At 43.0% G+C, this 17,022-nt stretch overlaps 1 protein-coding gene across 2 annotated transcripts in view; it reads right to left on the reverse strand.

Annotated features, from left to right (window-relative positions):
* TKTL1 (transketolase like 1) overlaps positions 1 to 9,803 on the reverse strand; it is a 28,239-nt gene extending 18,436 nt beyond the window's left edge. Inside the window, exons 1-3 of one of the 2 annotated variants that reach the window (XM_044936864.2) lie at positions 9,591 to 9,803; positions 5,021 to 5,120; positions 936 to 1,033 (exon numbers count right to left, since the gene is read on the reverse strand). In XM_044936864.2, coding sequence (XP_044792799.2) covers positions 936 to 1,033; positions 5,021 to 5,120; positions 9,591 to 9,697 — 305 coding nt within the window. In that variant the 5' untranslated portion in view covers positions 9,698 to 9,803. The remainder of the gene's footprint in view (positions 1 to 935; positions 1,034 to 5,020; positions 5,121 to 9,590) is intronic. The other variant, XM_006043643.4, reaches the window with a different exon arrangement.
* Between the last annotated feature and the right edge of the window lie 7,219 nt (positions 9,804 to 17,022).

Raw genomic sequence — 17,022 nt, forward strand, 5'->3', positions numbered from 1 at the left:
TTCTTGGTAAGCTTCTTTTTAAAGCACATCTACCTTCTATTTCTGATCTTACAAATTTATTTATAATAACCATTAACAATCAAAACATTCTACTTCAGGAGCATATGTTGTTGTAAATATTAAACTCCTCTGCAGCAGAAACATGAAATGTTTATACCAATAAAATATAATGCAGACCCCAGGGTGTAACTGAACTTTTAAAAAAGTGATTAACCACACAACAGGGACTAATAGAGGCAAAAAGGAGAGATGAAAAAAGTCAACAGTCTTATGGGAAATGGAGCAGGGCAACTGCCCCAGCAGTGGAGAAAGCACGCCATGGAGTGTATATTCTAGTCCTATGGTTCCCCCAGGGCACCTGAGTCTGTGGCCCCTCAGTCCCAGGTTCCAGCCCAGGTGGCTCCTCTGGAAGCACTTTATTGTGCTTTCTCCACTGCTGGCGCAGAAAAATGCTGTAAGTGAAATTTTTAAAGAGCGACTTACCACACAACATGGACACCCCACTTTGCTGCTCTATATCAGCAGCACCCAGACACACACCCTTATAATAAAGGCATGAATCAGTCTTTCGGAAGTGGAACCATTCCAAAAAGAGACCTTTGATTATTAACATACAGGGGTCCCAAATGGAAAGGCGAACACAACATCTGTTCACTGTATAGTGAAGCTCACTGAGAGATGGGAAACAGGAAGATATCTATATTGGTAAAGACTTCAATCCTAACAAACTAGTTTCGATACTGCAGGCAGCACTTAGAACCCAACCAGAGATGCCAGAACAGTTTCATGAAATACAATTTCTTTTTATTGCTTGAATACTTGGTGACCTGAACTTTTAAATCACTGTATTTCCAAACTAATAAATGATAAACAAAGCCAAAGTGCCAGGGGTGGGATAGTTGGAGAGTTAAATGGTTTCTGAGTAAGTGTCTTACCTGGCCTTGTCAAAGTACTTGCCAGTATACGCCATCCCACACGCAGCCCCCAGTCCTTGTCCCAGCCATCCAGTTGCCACATCAACAAATGCGAGTCTCTGTAGGCGAAGGGACCAAATGAACCTAGGTTAGGTGCACCTGCAGGGCATGAGTATCAGACCAACTTCCAAACAAAGGTTACTCTTCACAGCAGCCCCTCCCACAATGCAAGGGAATTACTCTTCCCCACACCCACACGCACCCCAAGTCTCAGATCAATATTACAAAGACAAGGAAATCACAGGGAATCTATGCAGCTGGTGAGGTTGACTGCAGCTCCGACAACATAGAAGAGGGCATCTTCTCCACACGGCATCCTAAGCAGAGCCCAAGAGCAAACCAGAAAAAAAAAAAACATCTAAGCATGAGCCTTGCCATTTTCGCAAGGCCTTTCATCTAGCCATATACCAACCAGATGTTCAATGTTTTTGAAGAACACAGGCTCTTAAACAGGAATCAGAAACACTAAGGACTTCTATTTCCCTGGTTTGTAAAACTCAAGTCAACTGAGATTTGGGAAGGGGTTATGTAAAAGGTCACGCTAGAAATAAATCCTTTTCCACCACCACTCCAGTTTCCCCCCACACTGCTTGTACACACAGGCTGTCACTGTCCCATGGAGAGAAGGTGGTGTCAAAGGTTTGCTGCACTGAGGCCCCACTCCCAAGCTTCTAAAGAGACACCAAACTTAGTCAATGCTTCCACTGCTACCATCTCTTCCTGTCCACAAACCTCTCTCTCCTCTGTCGCTGCAGTGGCCTCCCCACTTCCCTGTTCCACAGTCAATTCTCAACACAGCCACCAGGCGGAGCATGTTAAAACCTAAGCCCGCTCCTCAACTGCCGTGGAGAACTGTCCAAGGTCTTGCCATCTAATGTCAAACAAAGCTCAGGTTCTTGCAGTGACCCCCATCACCTCCCACTCTCCCCCCCGCTGCCCCGGGTGCCTGGTGTCCTGGCTGTCTTCTGAATGCACCAGGCACACACCTGACTCAGGGCTTCAGCATTTGTGCCTTCCTCTACCCCCAGAGTGCCCAGTGCTTATGCCTAGGTAGGGGCACAGCTCACTCCTTTCAACTCTCAGCTCAAATGTCAAAACCAAGACCTTCCTGGACTATCTCTTTCACCTGGTACTTTCTGCCCCTCCACTTCCTTTGGATTTAGGATTCTTGGCCCCTCTGGCATGCTAACTATTTCTGGGTTAGTTTCTTCTCTGTCCCCTCCCTCCATTCAGATGTCAGCTTCATTCAAGCATAGACTGGTTAGTGTTGTCACTACAGGATGGCTGAATGGTACTTGTGAGTTCTCTAATCCCTCTCTTGTCTTGATCCACTCTATGGTTCTGCTCCTCCTGGGGCTCCTGACCTTCCTCCATGTGCTTCGTGCCCTCACTCTTTTTCTGTTTTGCACCTCTAGCTCTGACAACTGTCCCACTGAAATCCCTCCTGACAACCTTTCTGTCTTCTTCCCCACAGCTCCTAGTTTACTTCTGTAACAAGCTCTGGCTCCCAGGTGCCTTGCATGCCCTTGGACCAAGCCTGGGCTCTATGCTCAGACCAACTCCACTTCCCCCAGGTTTAATGTGGGAATTAAGTAAGACCACCCCCGCAAGGCTTTGCTTTCTGGGTATGATGGTGATGAAATCCCCCTCAGGCAGCAAGAGGCTGTAGGATTGATTGAGGAGACTGGCGGGGCATCAGCACAACGTCTGCTGTGGTGGAAGCACCCTTCCCATGGGTTCCCTTTTCTTTTCCAAGAATTCCTAAACCGTGTGGGGACACACAACTGAGGTGGCCCAAGGCCAAAAATAAAGATGCACTCAGTGTGCCAAGGGCACCCAGAAAAGAAAGTCTTCTCTTCCAGGTAGCATTTCTCATCTTTGTTCTGACACAAAGCACACTTCAGGAACAAGTTTACAAACAGGCTTTTTGGTTACTTCCCAGGCCTGCTTCGCTGAAGAAAGCAAAAGAGTTTGTGAAACAAAAACTAAGGCTGGAGTGGTGGATGGAGGGATCATGAGCACCATGAGGGCTCCAAGGGAATCTGAGCACTTCAGTCAGCACCATGGCCAGGCCTTAGCAGGTGGCCTCCATCTGTAGTTGTCTGCATAGACACTTGTGCCCTGGGAGCACGGATTATGAAGATCCTGGCTTCTTGGCCTCTAGCAAGTCCATTTACTCTATTCCCGACCAGAGCCGAGATGGACTATGCTCCTTAGTGTTTTCTCTTTTCTTCTAACTTTATCTGCTGCATAAATCTGACACACACACAAATATTGGTAGCTAACCAGTGTCCAGCCTGTGACTGCATGCCAGAAAGTCACTCTATACCTCTAAGGCTAATGACTCTGATTATATGACAGCAGCAGTTATGAGAGAATCTAGGCATTTTTTTGGGGCCCATGCTGTCCTGCTTGCAGCCATCTCCTGGACTAGGGATCGAACCTGCACCCCTGGCAGTGGAAACACCAAATCTTAACCACTGGACTGCAGGGAATTCCCACATCTCTCTCTTTCTATTTGGCTGCGTCCCATGGCACAGGGTATCCTACTTCCCCAACCAGGGATCAAACTTGAGTCCCCTGCAAAGGAAGCACAGAGTCTCACCCACTGGACCACCGGGGAAGTCCCTCTTTCCTTTTTTTAAAAACTAGAGCTCTAGGGACTTCCCTAGTGGTCGAGTAGTTGAGACTCTACGCTTCCACTGCTCAGGGTGTGGGTTCAATCCCTGGTCAGGGAAGTAAGATTCTGAATGCTGCAGCCACTCCCCCCCCCACCCAAAACCAATAAACAAAAAACCCCAAAACAAACTAGAGCTCTAAACAGTCATACTTTATATATCTATAGCTATTCACTTTTTATGATGAAGGAAATCTAAACTTACAGAAATGTTGTAAAAAGAACACAATGAAGTTCCCCATATTCTTTACCTAGATTTTATTAGCTATTACTAATTGCACTCGTCTGCTTTATCTCTCTTCCTCTACACACATCTTTTATTCATCCTTGGGCAAACCTCACTTGAGATTACATTTTAGACACCAAGACAAGGGTCATTAACTACAGCTCCAGGTTCTCTGCCCATACTCTGCCTTCTCTTTACTTTCCACTGCCTAGATCTGGGGTTTCTATTTGCACATGATGTTCTACCAGTTAAGTTCTGAATGCTTTGCTCAGAACACAGCAAACCTTCAGATAGCATCAAAAGAGCTGCTTGTTCTCCTAGGTCGATCTTGTTTTTAACATTCCTTTTCTTTCCTGTCCTCCAATGTCATGAGGTACCTGGTTACCATATCTAGACTCATGAGAAACTCCCTACTGGTGATCTGCAGAAAAATGGAAGAGAAAGCTGACTGATCAGAGCAGGATGTACCTTCAAATCAAGCTCAATGTTGCCCTCCTCTACCCAGGTGGCACAGGATGGGAGGAGCATGACTCTGGGTAGGGGGGCCTTAGTGCCAGATCTGTTAAGGTGAAGTACCAAAGGAAAACAGGGGCTGCCAGTTGCTGCAAGTCATCCTTCCCACTATGCAGTTTCTGCTAGAACACCTTTTAGATCTTTATGAGTTGCCATGGTCTCAATGTTTGTGCCTCTCCTTCCAAATCTCTTATGTTGAAAATCTGAAGCTGAAGGTGATGGTATAAGGAGGTGGGGGTCTTTGGGGAGTGATCAGGTCATGAGGGCAGAATACTCAGGAGTGGGGTCAGTGCCCTTATAAAAAGGGAAACCGTTTCTCCTTCCACTGCACAATACAATGAGAAGACCGTAACTGGGAAGATGGCCCTCACAAGAACACAACCATGTTAGTGCCTTGATCTTAGACTTCTGGCCCCCAGAACTGTGAGAAATAACTTTCTATTGTTTATAAGCCACCTAGTCTCTGGTGTTTTGTTACACCAACCTAAACAGATGAAGACATGAAGCAAAGAGGGAAGAACCAAAACAATAAACAGAGGCCATCTCAGGCCTTGTTGACACACAGTGGCTTTTAAAATGAGTTTAAGAACCAAGTATCTGAACTGGCCCTAGGTTCCTGTGCCAGCTTACCTTGGAGAGGACGAAACGGTCATTGTGTGGGTTCTTCGGGTCCGCTTGTTTATACTTCATGACGTAGAAGAACAGCACAGACATGATCTCAGCAGCACTGCTGCATGATGCGGGGTGGTTGGAAGACATGGCACAGGTCATTTCTCACAGGCAAGTGACTCACCAGGGACACACACAGTGCACAAGGAGGCCTTTCAACACATGGTCTCCTCAAACCAAAAGCAGCAGTCATTTCTTCCAGCCCCAGAAGAATCCAGTCAAGGGAAACGGATGCTAAGGCACTCAGTGCCCCCCCTCCCTCCAAGCTCACAGCTTTTAAGAATGCTTTAAGGCCCAGTAATCTCACAACTCCTCTCCCAGAAGACAGCAAGGCCTCATAGACTAGACTCCTTCTATCAGTGGAGCACGACATACTTGAGGAGGTTCACCTGATGACTCTGTAAACATTTGAATGTTATTTCACTTGAATTCATTTGTGATATCATTAATCAGAAATTCCACAAAGCAGAAATAAACCCGCGCCTATGTGGTCAACTAACTTTTGACAAGGGAGCCAAGGATACTCAATGCAGAAAGAACAAGTCTCTTCAACAAACGGTAAGGGAAAAACTGGATATTCACATGTGAAAACATGAAACTGGACCTCTATCTTATACCACTCACAAAAATTAACTTGAAATAGATTAAGACTTAAATGTAACACTGGAAACCATAAAAATCCTAGAAGAAAACATAGGCACTAAGCACCCTGACCTGAGTCTTGGTGAGGATTTTTTGAATTTGACACTAAAAGCAAAAGCAAAAACAAGCAACAAAAACAATAAAACAACAACAAACATAAACCAAGTGGGACTGAGTCAAATTCTTGATGGCAAAGGAAGCCATCAACAAAATGCAAAGTCAACCTGCTGAATAGGAGAAAAGTATTTGCAAATCACATATCCGATAAGGTGTTTACATACAAAATATATAAAAAGCTCACACAATTTCATAACAAAACAACAAAAAATTCTATTAAAAATGGGCAATGGATCTGAATAGGCATTTTCCCAGAGAAAATAGACAGCCAATATGCATATGAAAAGGTACTGAATATCACTGATCATCAGGGAAATTGCAAGTCAAAATCACAATGAGATATCCCCTCACACTCATAAGAATGGCTATCATCAAAAAGGTGAATTAACAAATGCTAGCAAGGATGTGGATAAAAGGGAATCCTGTGCACTGTCAGTGGGAATGTAAACCAGAGCAGCCACTATAGAAAACAATAAGAGGATCTTAGAAAACAAACAAAAAAACAACCTACCTTATGACTCAGCAATTCAACTACTGGGAATGTATCTGAAGGAAATGAAAACACTATGTGGAAGAGATATCTACACCCCTACATTCACAGCAGCATTATTTATAATAGCCAAGCCATGGAAACAACCTAAGTGTCCACTGATAGATGAATGGGGGATTTCCCTGGTTAGGAAACTATGATCCCACATGCTGAGCCACCAAAACTAAATAAATACATAAAATATAGTATTTCTTTAAAAAAAGATGAACGGATAAAGGAGATGTGGTACATATATATATGATGTAATAAAAAGGAAATTCTGTCATTTGTGACAATATAGATGGACCCTGAGAACATTATTCTAACTGAAATAACTCAGAGAAAAACAAATACTCTATTATCTCACTTATATGTAGACTCTAAAAACAAACAAAAAACCCACACCAAACATCCAAACTCATAGAAGATCATAGGATTTGTGGTTACCAGAGGTGGGGGCTGGGGGGAGCTGGAATTGGATAAAGTTGTCAAAAGCTACGAACTTCCAGATATGGGAAGTAAAACACAACTAAACGACTGTAGTTAACACTGCTGTATGATATATACTTTAAAGTTGTTGAAAGAGTAGATCCTAAGAGTTTTCATTACAAGGAAAAAACATTTTTCTTTTCCGTTATATCTATGAGATGGTGGATGGTAAATAAACTTTTGGTCATCATTTTACAATATATTTAAGTCAAATTATTATGCTGATAATATTAACGCTGTGTGCTCAATTGTTTAGTTGCTAGGTCGTGTCCCACTCTGAGTGACCCCATGGACTATAGTCTGCCAGGCTCCTCTGTCCATGGGATTTCCTAGGCAAGAATAAATACTCGAGGGGGTTGCTATTTCCTTCTCCGGGGATCAAACCCTCATCTCCTGCATTGGCAGGCATATTCTTTACTGCTGAGCCACCAGGGAAGCCCCGTGTGGTCAATTACATCTCAATAACACTGGGAAAGAAAATTTTAAAAAACCCCAATGAATAAAATGCATTCTACTACCTAAAGTGAATTTCTTTTAGGAAGTAAATGGTCAGACTGAGAAGTTTCTCATGGTGGAGTAACTTGAGGCCCTTACAGAATTAAACAACCCTTGCTCTTAAAAAGCAGCTTTCATGGGCGTCCAGGCAGGCACTCTAGAGCCCTGCCATGCCCCAAAAGTCAGAAGAGTAAGATTTTAAGTGCAGCTCATGTGTATTACTAATCTCCCCTTTCAAATTTCACAGTACAGAAAATGGAGAGTTAAACCTCTTGGCTTTCAAGTATCCCCTAAGTGGATGCTCCTGTTAAGAGATCTCTTGAGAAAATGTAAACCATTATTAATTTAGAAGGTGAAGGGAGCAAAATGTAAGTGTAAAAAAAAAAAATCAGAACCACACACATCTCCATGACAGGGTGAAGTTAGAAGTCAATAATAGAAGGAAAATGGTAAAGCTTACACATTTGTGGGAATTAGGCAACACACTCTTAAAATAACTTTACATGCAGTATAATCTGTAAAAATATTGAATCACTGTATTGTACACCTTACATTAATATTGCAAGTCAACCATAATTCAATTTTAAAAAAAAAACAACAAAAATTCTCCACAGTGTACTTAAATGAATAGGTCAAAGAAGAAACTGCAAGAAAAGCTGATGAACTTTTAGAGACAAATGAGATACACATTATACCAAAATTTGTGGGATGTGGCAAAAGCAGTGATGAGAGAAGTTTATAGCTATAAATGATTGCATTAAAAAAGAACTATCTCTGGGAATCCCCTGGCGGTGCAGTCGTTGGAACTCGGCGCTTTCATTACCCTGGGCCCTGGTTCGATCCCCGGCCCGGCAACTAAGATCTTGCAAGCTGCACGGTGAGGCCGATAGATAGATAAATAAAAAGTCTCTCAAGGGAAAAAACCAAACAAACAACTAAACAAACAAACAAACCTAAGTGCACAGTGAAAGAAAGTGAGCTCGCTCAGTCCTGTCCGACTTTTTGCGACCCCATGGACTGTAGCCCGCCAGGCTCCTCCATCCATGGGATTTTCCAGGCAAGAATATTGGAGTGGGAGGCCATTTCCTTCTCCACAGGATCCTCCGGACCCAGGCATCTAACCTGGGTCTCGCGCACTGCAGTCACCAGGGGAAGCCCTTAAGTTCACAACTTACTGAAAAACGCAGAACTAAATCAAAGCTACTAAAATGGAAAAAGTAATAAAATACTAGAGCAGAAACAAATAGACTAGGAAAACAATGTAGAAAATGAACCAAAACAGAAGTTGGTTCTTTGAATAGATTAACAAAATTAACAAACCTTTAACTAGAATAAATGAAAAAGATAAATTACTAAATGTACTAAACCAGATTCGAAATTACTAATTTCATGTCAGGAATGAAAGTAAGGCTATAAACCACCAATTCAACAGACATAAAAAGCACTATCAAGTACTGTGAACAATTGTATGGCAATAAATCGTTTAACCTAGAAATTTCTAGAAACAAAATCGAAGACGACTGAAGCACAAAGAGAAAATCTGAATAAATCTACAATACGGAAGTTATATCAGTAGTGGAAAAGCTCCATGACAAAGAAAAACTTTGAACCTGATGGCCTCACTGTCGAAGCCTCAATCCTCTTCCAACTCTTCTAGGAAAAAAAAACAAAAAACAAAAAAACACACACCAAAAAACCCTGAAGAGAACACGTTAAAACTCACTCTGGGCCAGAACAGCCCTTATACCGATGCTAAAGGCAGACAAATACCTTCCAAGAAAACTAACTGCCAATATCTCTTATGAATATTGACGGAAACATCTTCGACAAAATACCAGCAGAAGCAACAGTTCCCCCTTTGCTCGGATTCTTGCTCCCCCATCACTTTCTTTTAAGCTTTATTTCTCCGAACTCCACCTACTGGGTTCGAGGCCTTGGCGACGAGGACAACTCCTCACACAAACAGCGCCAGGCCGCTCCCGCTCCCATGCTAGCCGCCCGGGCCATGCGCTCCGCCCGCCGCGTCCGGGCTCTTCTCCGTTAACCTGAGAGACCGGAGGCCCCGGGCCGCCACTGTCGGCCGGCCACGGGCCCGAGAAGGGTGGCTGCTGGAGCATATGGCAGCCAAACCCGGAGAGCATGAAACGGGGCCTCCACAACCGAGCCCTCCCCGCCCCCCGACAGCTCCCTCAACTCTCTCCACAGGCGTCCCGCAGGGCGAGCCGCTCAACGACCCGAGCTTCGACGAGGGCGCCTTACCCAGAACTCGAGGCGCAGGTGGCCCTGATGGAATGGATGCGCAGGCGATTGGCCATGTCCCGCAGAATCTGCAAAGTCGTCGAGTCAGGTCTGGCTTCGTTCTCCATCGTGGCGCTCGCCTCAGCGTCGGCCACAGCTGCGAACACGCCCGCGTCTGAGGAGCAAATGCGGCGGAGCGTGCTGCGCGGCGTACAAACGCGTCGCTCCCTCCGCGCGCCGCTCCCTCCGCGCGCCGCTCCCTCCGCGCGCCGCTCCCTCCGCGCGCCCTCCAATCCCACGGATTTTGAATATTTGTCTTTCATATATTGCACATTATTCGAGATACCTTGAGATAGTCCTTTGTATCTGCGCTTGTCCTGTCAACTCAAAGAGAGCTGCCTTCGCATCAGCACCAGAGTCTACTTTGCGGGTGCGGGGGGGTGATAATCAATTTTTGGAACTAGATGATGCGATGGTTGCGATAAGGCTGACTGGAATAGCGGAGTACCTGTGCTTTCACAAGCTTTAAAAGAGTTACAGTGGTTAAGTTTGTTTTGTGCATTTTCTCACACTATGATAAAAGCCACGCTGGAATTTTCCAGTTGGCAGCTGCCCCCTTTCCAGCCCCACAGAAGCCCAATGTCCGGCGGTGGCGAGGGGGAGCGGGGGTGGGGAACGCGGTTCACAAAAGGTGAAGCGGTCTGAGCGTCTTAAGGCAGCAAGGCGTTTCTGCACGGACCTCGTTTCTTTTTCTAGAAACTTCTGTACTTCAAACCCCGCCAAACCGTTGAGCTGCTGTGCGCCCAATGCTAGGCTACAGTCCCGGGAGCCTAACTTAAAGGGACTCCCATTAACTTTCCATCTTTCTGAAAGCCCCCATCAGCAAGGCCACGGAGCTCGTCCCTGTGACTCTGAGGTGCTCTTCCGTGGTCCCCCTGGCACCTTCTCTGCACCAACACACTGAAGTAATCAGCCACTTAGTTCAAACCTGCCGCTCTCCCGAGAGCTCCCACAATGGCCCTGAAGGCGGCCAGGGACCCACGTCCTTGCTGGGTTAAAGGCTTCGTGCAGTGATAATGGCGCAATGAAACCCAGAACCCCTGTGTCATTCTATTCGCAGTTATGTGAGTGCACCTTTCCCCAGGTCCCCGTCAACAATGAATATTGTTTTTATTTTTAATGTCCGGCCTTCTGATGGATAAGAAAACCGTTTTTAATCATTCGTCTCATGTCTGCCTGATTTACTTGCAGTTGTACATTTTTTTGTACGTTTACTGGCATTCGTAGTTCATCCTTTCTGAATTGCCTGTTACAACCCTTTACTGTTCTTATGTTGGTAAATTATTTTTAGCTTCCTAATTTGTAGGAATTTAAAAAATATTATGTTAATTAGTCCTTTGTCTCTTACAGGGTATTGCAGATCTTTTAATCTGTTGCTTTTTAAAAATATTAATGGAGATACTTTTTTTTTTGGCAACACCTAATGAGTTTATGTGAGCAGGCTCAGGGAGTTGGTGACGGACAGGGAAGCCTGGCATGCTGCTGCAGTCCACGGGGTTGCCAAGAGGCGGACACGACTGAGTGACTGAACTGAGCTGAATGAGTTTATCAGGAGATACTTTATTTTTAAGGAGCAAGTTTTGAACCAAGCTGAAATGTTGCTTCTTTTTAATTTTATACTTCTTTCATTATAAGAAGGTTTATAGATTAAAAAAAAATTTTAATGTAGTACATTTACAATATGTAAATCTTTTCCTTTATGGCATTTTGGCTTGAGACTTGTTCAGAAAGATGTTCTCCACACAAAGATTACAAAAACATTTCCTATTGTGTCCTTCTGATACCTTTTTAGTTTCATCTTTATGTTTAGTTCTCTATGCTGTCTCGGCTTTCTTATTGTTGTTGTTTAATCACTAAGTCGTGTCCAGCTGTTTTTGACCCCATGAGCCACAATATGCCAGGCTTTCCTGTTCTTCACTTTCTCCTGGAGTTTGCTCAAACTCGTGTCCATTGACTTGGTGATGCCATCCAACCATCTCATCCTCTGTCGCCCCCTTCTCCCTCTGCCCTCAGTCTTCCCCAGCATCAGGGTCTTTTTCTAATGAGTTGGCTCTTCACATCAGGTGGGCGAAGTATTGGGGCTTCAGCTTCAGCGTCAGTCCTTCCAATGACTATTCAGCGTTGATTTCCTTTATGGTTGAGTGGTTTGATCTCCTTGCTGTCCAAGGGACTCTTAAGAGTCTGTTCCAGCACCACAGTTTGAAAGCATCAATTCTTTGGTGCTCAGCCTTCTTTATGGTCCACCTCTCACATCCGTATACGACTACTAGAAAAATCATAGCTTTGACTATATGGATCTTTGCTGGGACACTGATGTCTCTGTGATGTAAAGTAGCACTCTAACTAAATTTATTTTATATATAGCCACATATCCCAAGACTATTTATTTTTCTTAAAATTTCTTAGCTACTGTTTTTCATTTTCTCTTTCAAGTAAGTTTTGGTATTAGCTAATCTAAGATTCATAAGACAGTCCCATTGGGTTTTAAATTGGGATTTTATTAAATTTATACATTAATGCTGGAGAAGGGAAAGGCTACCCACTCCAGTATTCTGGCTTGGAGAATTCCATGGACTGTATAGTCCATGGAGTCACAAAGAATCAGACATGGCTGATGGACTTTAACTTTCACTTATTTTTCATATATTAATAAGTAGAGGACTGACATATTTACAGTATGGAGTGTTATTCTCGAGAACATGATATACAGTCACTGATAATCACATCTTATTGCCATCCTATTTTATATTTACTCTGGTATCCCATTTATTTTTGTTCCTCCTTTCCTTCTGCTTTTTGAATTAATCAAGTTCCTTTCTTTCTTCCCTTGGTTATTTGGATGTTATGTACCTGTCTCTTTTTTCCACTAGTGGTCTTGCATTTTTTTTCACCAACCTATTCTTCTCTCAATTTTGAGTTTTCTTAATTACATTTTGTTGTTCAGTCACTCAGTTGTGTCCAACTCTTTGTACCCTATGGACTGCAGCATTCCAGGCCTCCCTCAGTTCAGTTCAGTTCAGCTGCTCAGTCATATCTGACTCTTTGCGATCCCATGGACTACAGCACACTAGGCCTCCCTGTCCATCACCAGCTCCCGGAGCTTGCTCAAACTCAAGCCCATTGAGTCGGTGATGCCATCCAACCATCTCATCCTCTGTCGTCCCCTTCTCCTGCCTTCAATCTTTCCCAGCATCAGGGTCTTTTTCCAGTGAGTCAGTTGTTCACATCAGGTGGCCGAAGTATTGGAGCTTCAGCTTCAGTCCTTCCAATGAATATTCGGGATTGATTTCCTTTAGGAGTGGCTTGTTTGATCTCGCTCAAAAATCTTCTCCAACACCACAGTTCAAAAGCATCAATTCCTTGGTGCTCAGCTTTCTTTATGGTCCAACTCTCACATCCATACATGACTACTGGAAAGACCATAGCTTTGACTGTATGGACCTTTGTCAGAAAAGTGATGTCTCTGCTTTTTAATATGCTGTCTAGATTGGTCATACCTTTTCTTACAAGGAGCAAGCATCTTTTAATTTCACGGCTACGGTCACCATCTGCAGTGATTTTGGAGCCCCCCAAAATAAAGTCTGTCACTGTTTCCATTGTTTCCCCATCTATTTGCCATGTAGTGATGGGACCGGATTCCATGATCTTAGTTTTTGGAATGTTGAGTTTTAAGCCAGCTTTTTCACTCTCTTCTTTCAGTTTCATCAAGAGGCTCTTTAGTTCCTCTTAACTTTCTGCCATTAGGGTGGTGTCGTCTGCATATCTCAGGTTATTGGTATTTCTCCTGGCAGTCTTGATTCCAGCTTGTGATTCATCCAGTGTGGCATTTTACATGAGGTACTCTGTATAAAAGTTAAATAAGCAGGGTGACAATATACAGCCTTGAAATACTCCTTTCCTAATTTTGAACCAGTCTGTTGATCCATGTCCTGTTCTGTTACTTTTTGACCTGCATATAGGTTTCTCAGGAGGTAGGTAAGGTGGTCTGGTATTCCCATCTCTTTAAGAATTTCCCACAGTTTGTTATGATCCACACAGTCAAAGGCTTTAGTGTAGTCAATGAGTTAATTAAATAATTTTTATTGGGGTATAGTTGCTTTACAATGTGGTGTTAGGTTATGCTGTACAGTGAAGTGAACCAGCTACATGTATACCTATATCCTCTCTTTTTTTTGGATTTCCTTCCCATTTAGGTCACCCCAATTTTGAGTTTTATATGATATCTATAAAATTCCCCAATAGAACAAGTCATTAGCAAATTTTAATTTTCTGTATTACCTACTTCCTTTAAAAATACTTAGTTCTTTCATTTATTAGTGGTATGTATGAACATAGTTTAAAGCAGGGATCAGCAAACTGTTTCTATAAAGGGCCAGATAGTAAATATTTGAGGCCACATGTTCTTTGTTTTAGCTGCTCAACTGGACCTTTGTTATGACACAAAGTTGGTCAGAGACTATATATAAGTGAACCAGTGTGGCTGTGTGCTAATAACACTTCGGACGCTGAAATTTGAACCTCACATCATTTTCACATGCCAGAAAATGTCCTTCTTTTGATTTTTTTCAACCATTTAAATGTAAAAACCATACTTAGCTCATCCATGTACAAAACCAGCCCAGAGTTTGCCAACCCCTGGTTCAAAGAGGAAAAGGGTTCCCCTACAAGGTTTATTACAAAAATAGCAATCTGTTGCTTGCACCCACATTCATCCATCCATTCCCCAGAATCAACTATATTCATCCCTTTTAGCTGTTTCTTTTGGCATTTACTTCCAACTCTCTAAATAAATTGTTTATAGTGCTATTTCTTTAGTTTTTAGATTTTAGGAATTACTGACTATTCTTAGAATAAAAGATGATGATGTAGCTCTTCCACCACCCCCATCCTCCCAAGACAGTATACAATGATCTGCATTAGGTCATTCCTTGGTGTTCACATTATCAAGTCTATGACAACCCTGATTATTTTTCCTTTCTCTCTTGATATATTTTTAAAAATATTTATTTATTTGACTCTGCAGGGTAATAGTTGCAGCATGGGGGGGGGGGTCTAGTTCCCTGACCAGGGCTCAAACCAAGGCCCCCTGCATTGGGAGTGTGGAGTCTTGGCCACTGGACCACTAGGGAAGTCCCCTGTCTTGATATTTTGTTTTCCTTACAGTTAACACTGTTTCTCCCCACCCCCGTGTTGCTTGTTGTCTACTACTTACCATAGGTCAGTACTTTCCCAAACTGGCTCTCTCTCCTTGCCAGCTGCTGAAAGATGTCCTACAGTATGCCATTGATTTCATTCACTTGGAGCACTCTTTCCTGGAGCCTTTTGACTTGCCCTCCAGGCACACATCCAGCTTGGTCTCCCCTTCCATCATCCTGGAGATTGCACTTGACTTTTTTTGGGCTTGAGACTCCGGTTTCATAGATCCCATCTCTACTTCTTTCTTAGGTTTTTCTCTGGTTTTAGTGGCACATCTTCTCTAGTAGCTTCCAGAAAAAAAAAAAAAAAAAAGAATGCAGAGGAAGTAAACTATTTGAGTTCTTTCATGCTGGAAAAACCTTTAGTCTAACCTGAAAATTGACAGTTTGGTTGTAGACTTCTAGGTGAGAAAATTGTTTCCCCTCCACATTTTGAAGGCATTGCGTCAATGTTTTCTAATTCTTAGTGCTTCACTGAAAAGTCCGAAAACATTCTCGCTTCTGATTCTTTGAATGTGACCTATTTTTTTTTCTCTTTGACAGTTACTCTGTCAGCGTATTGAAGATATCATTCAACTCTCTTCTGGATTTCATTGATGCCACTGAGAAGGCAGCTTTCAGTCTAAAAGTCATGGTTTTAAAGGTAATCAGCTTTTTAAATCTGGCTGCTTCTAAGATCTGTGTCTAGATTTGTATATATTTGTGTTTTATCCTGTTTGGTTTATCTTGGGCTTCTTGAATTTGTGGATTTATGTTTTTCATCAATTTTGGAAAGTTCTTAGTGACTGTCTCTTAAAGTCTTGCTGTTACCTGAGGCTGTCCTCTCCCTGTGGCATGGCAGTTACTTTTTTGTTAGACTTTCTCATTCTATCTTCAGTGTGTCCTATTTTTCGGTATTTTCAGGTTTTCTATTTCTTTGTGCCTCTGTGCTACATTCTGGATGCTTTCTTTAGCTCTGTTTTACAATTTATTAATTGTTTCTCCAGCCATTTCTAATCCACTATTAAAGCCATGTGTTGAACATTTAAAAACTTTTAAAAATTGTGAAATTTGGCATATGCATATAAAGGTGCAAAAACCTCAACATTTAGTTTAGGAAGTAGTGATAATGTAAACACACATTTAGCTACCACTCAGATCAAGCACCCTAGCTTCCACATGTTTCTCCCAATCACAATCCCCTTCTCTCGCTCTAGTGGAAATTTCAGGAACCACTATCCTGATGATTATGCTACTAAAGCCCATGTGTTTCTTTATAACTTTACTTCCTCTGTATGCATCCCTGAACAACATCATTTCATTTTATCTGCTTTTGAACTTGATATGAAGTGGGAGGAGATGGGGAAAACAGAGGATGAGATGGTTGGATGGCATCACTGACTCAGTGGACATGAGTTTGAGTAAATCCGGGAGTTAGTGATATACAGGGAAGCCTGGCATGCTACAGTACATGGGGTTGCGAAGAATCGGACACGACTGAGTGACTGAACTGAACTGAACTTAATATGAATAGAGCCATGTATTGTATGGATTCTTCTGCGTTTGACTCCTTTTGTTTAACATTATACTTGTTCATTCATGTTTTCAAGACTGTAGTTTATTTTTATTGCTGCATGCGTGGGTGCGTGCCAAGTTGCTTCAGTCGTGTCCAACTCTTTGTAACCCCATGGATTGCGGCCTGCCAGGCTCCTCTGTCCATAGGATTCTCAGGCAAGAATACTGTAGTGGGTTGCCATGCCCTCCTCCAGAGAATCTTCCTGACCCAGGGATCGAACTCATGTCTCTTATGTCTCCTACATTGGTAGGTGGGTTCTTTACCACTAGTGCCACCTGGGAAGTGCCATTGCTGTAGTATATTACTGAATATATTACAGTTCACTTACATATTCTTTGATCTATGGACCAGGTGGGTTGTTTCTAGCAGTTGATTATTGGGAGTATTATTGTACCTGCCTCTCAAGGGTATATCTAGGTATGTAATTGCCAGGCCATTCAGCATTAGTGTGTTAGTCGCTCAGTCATGTCTGACTCTTTGCGGTGGTCCCATGGACTGTAGCTTGCCAGGCTCCTCTATCCATGGAATTTTCCAGGCAGAAATGCTGGAGTGGGTTGCCATTCCTTTCTCCAGGGGATCTTCCCCACCCAAGGATCAAACCTGGGTCTCCTGCATTGCAGGCAGATTCTTTACCATCTAAGCC

Source organism: Bubalus bubalis, chromosome X (genome assembly GCF_019923935.1).
Source record: "Bubalus bubalis isolate 160015118507 breed Murrah chromosome X, NDDB_SH_1, whole genome shotgun sequence".
NCBI classification, from domain to species: Eukaryota; Metazoa; Chordata; class Mammalia; order Artiodactyla; family Bovidae; genus Bubalus; species Bubalus bubalis.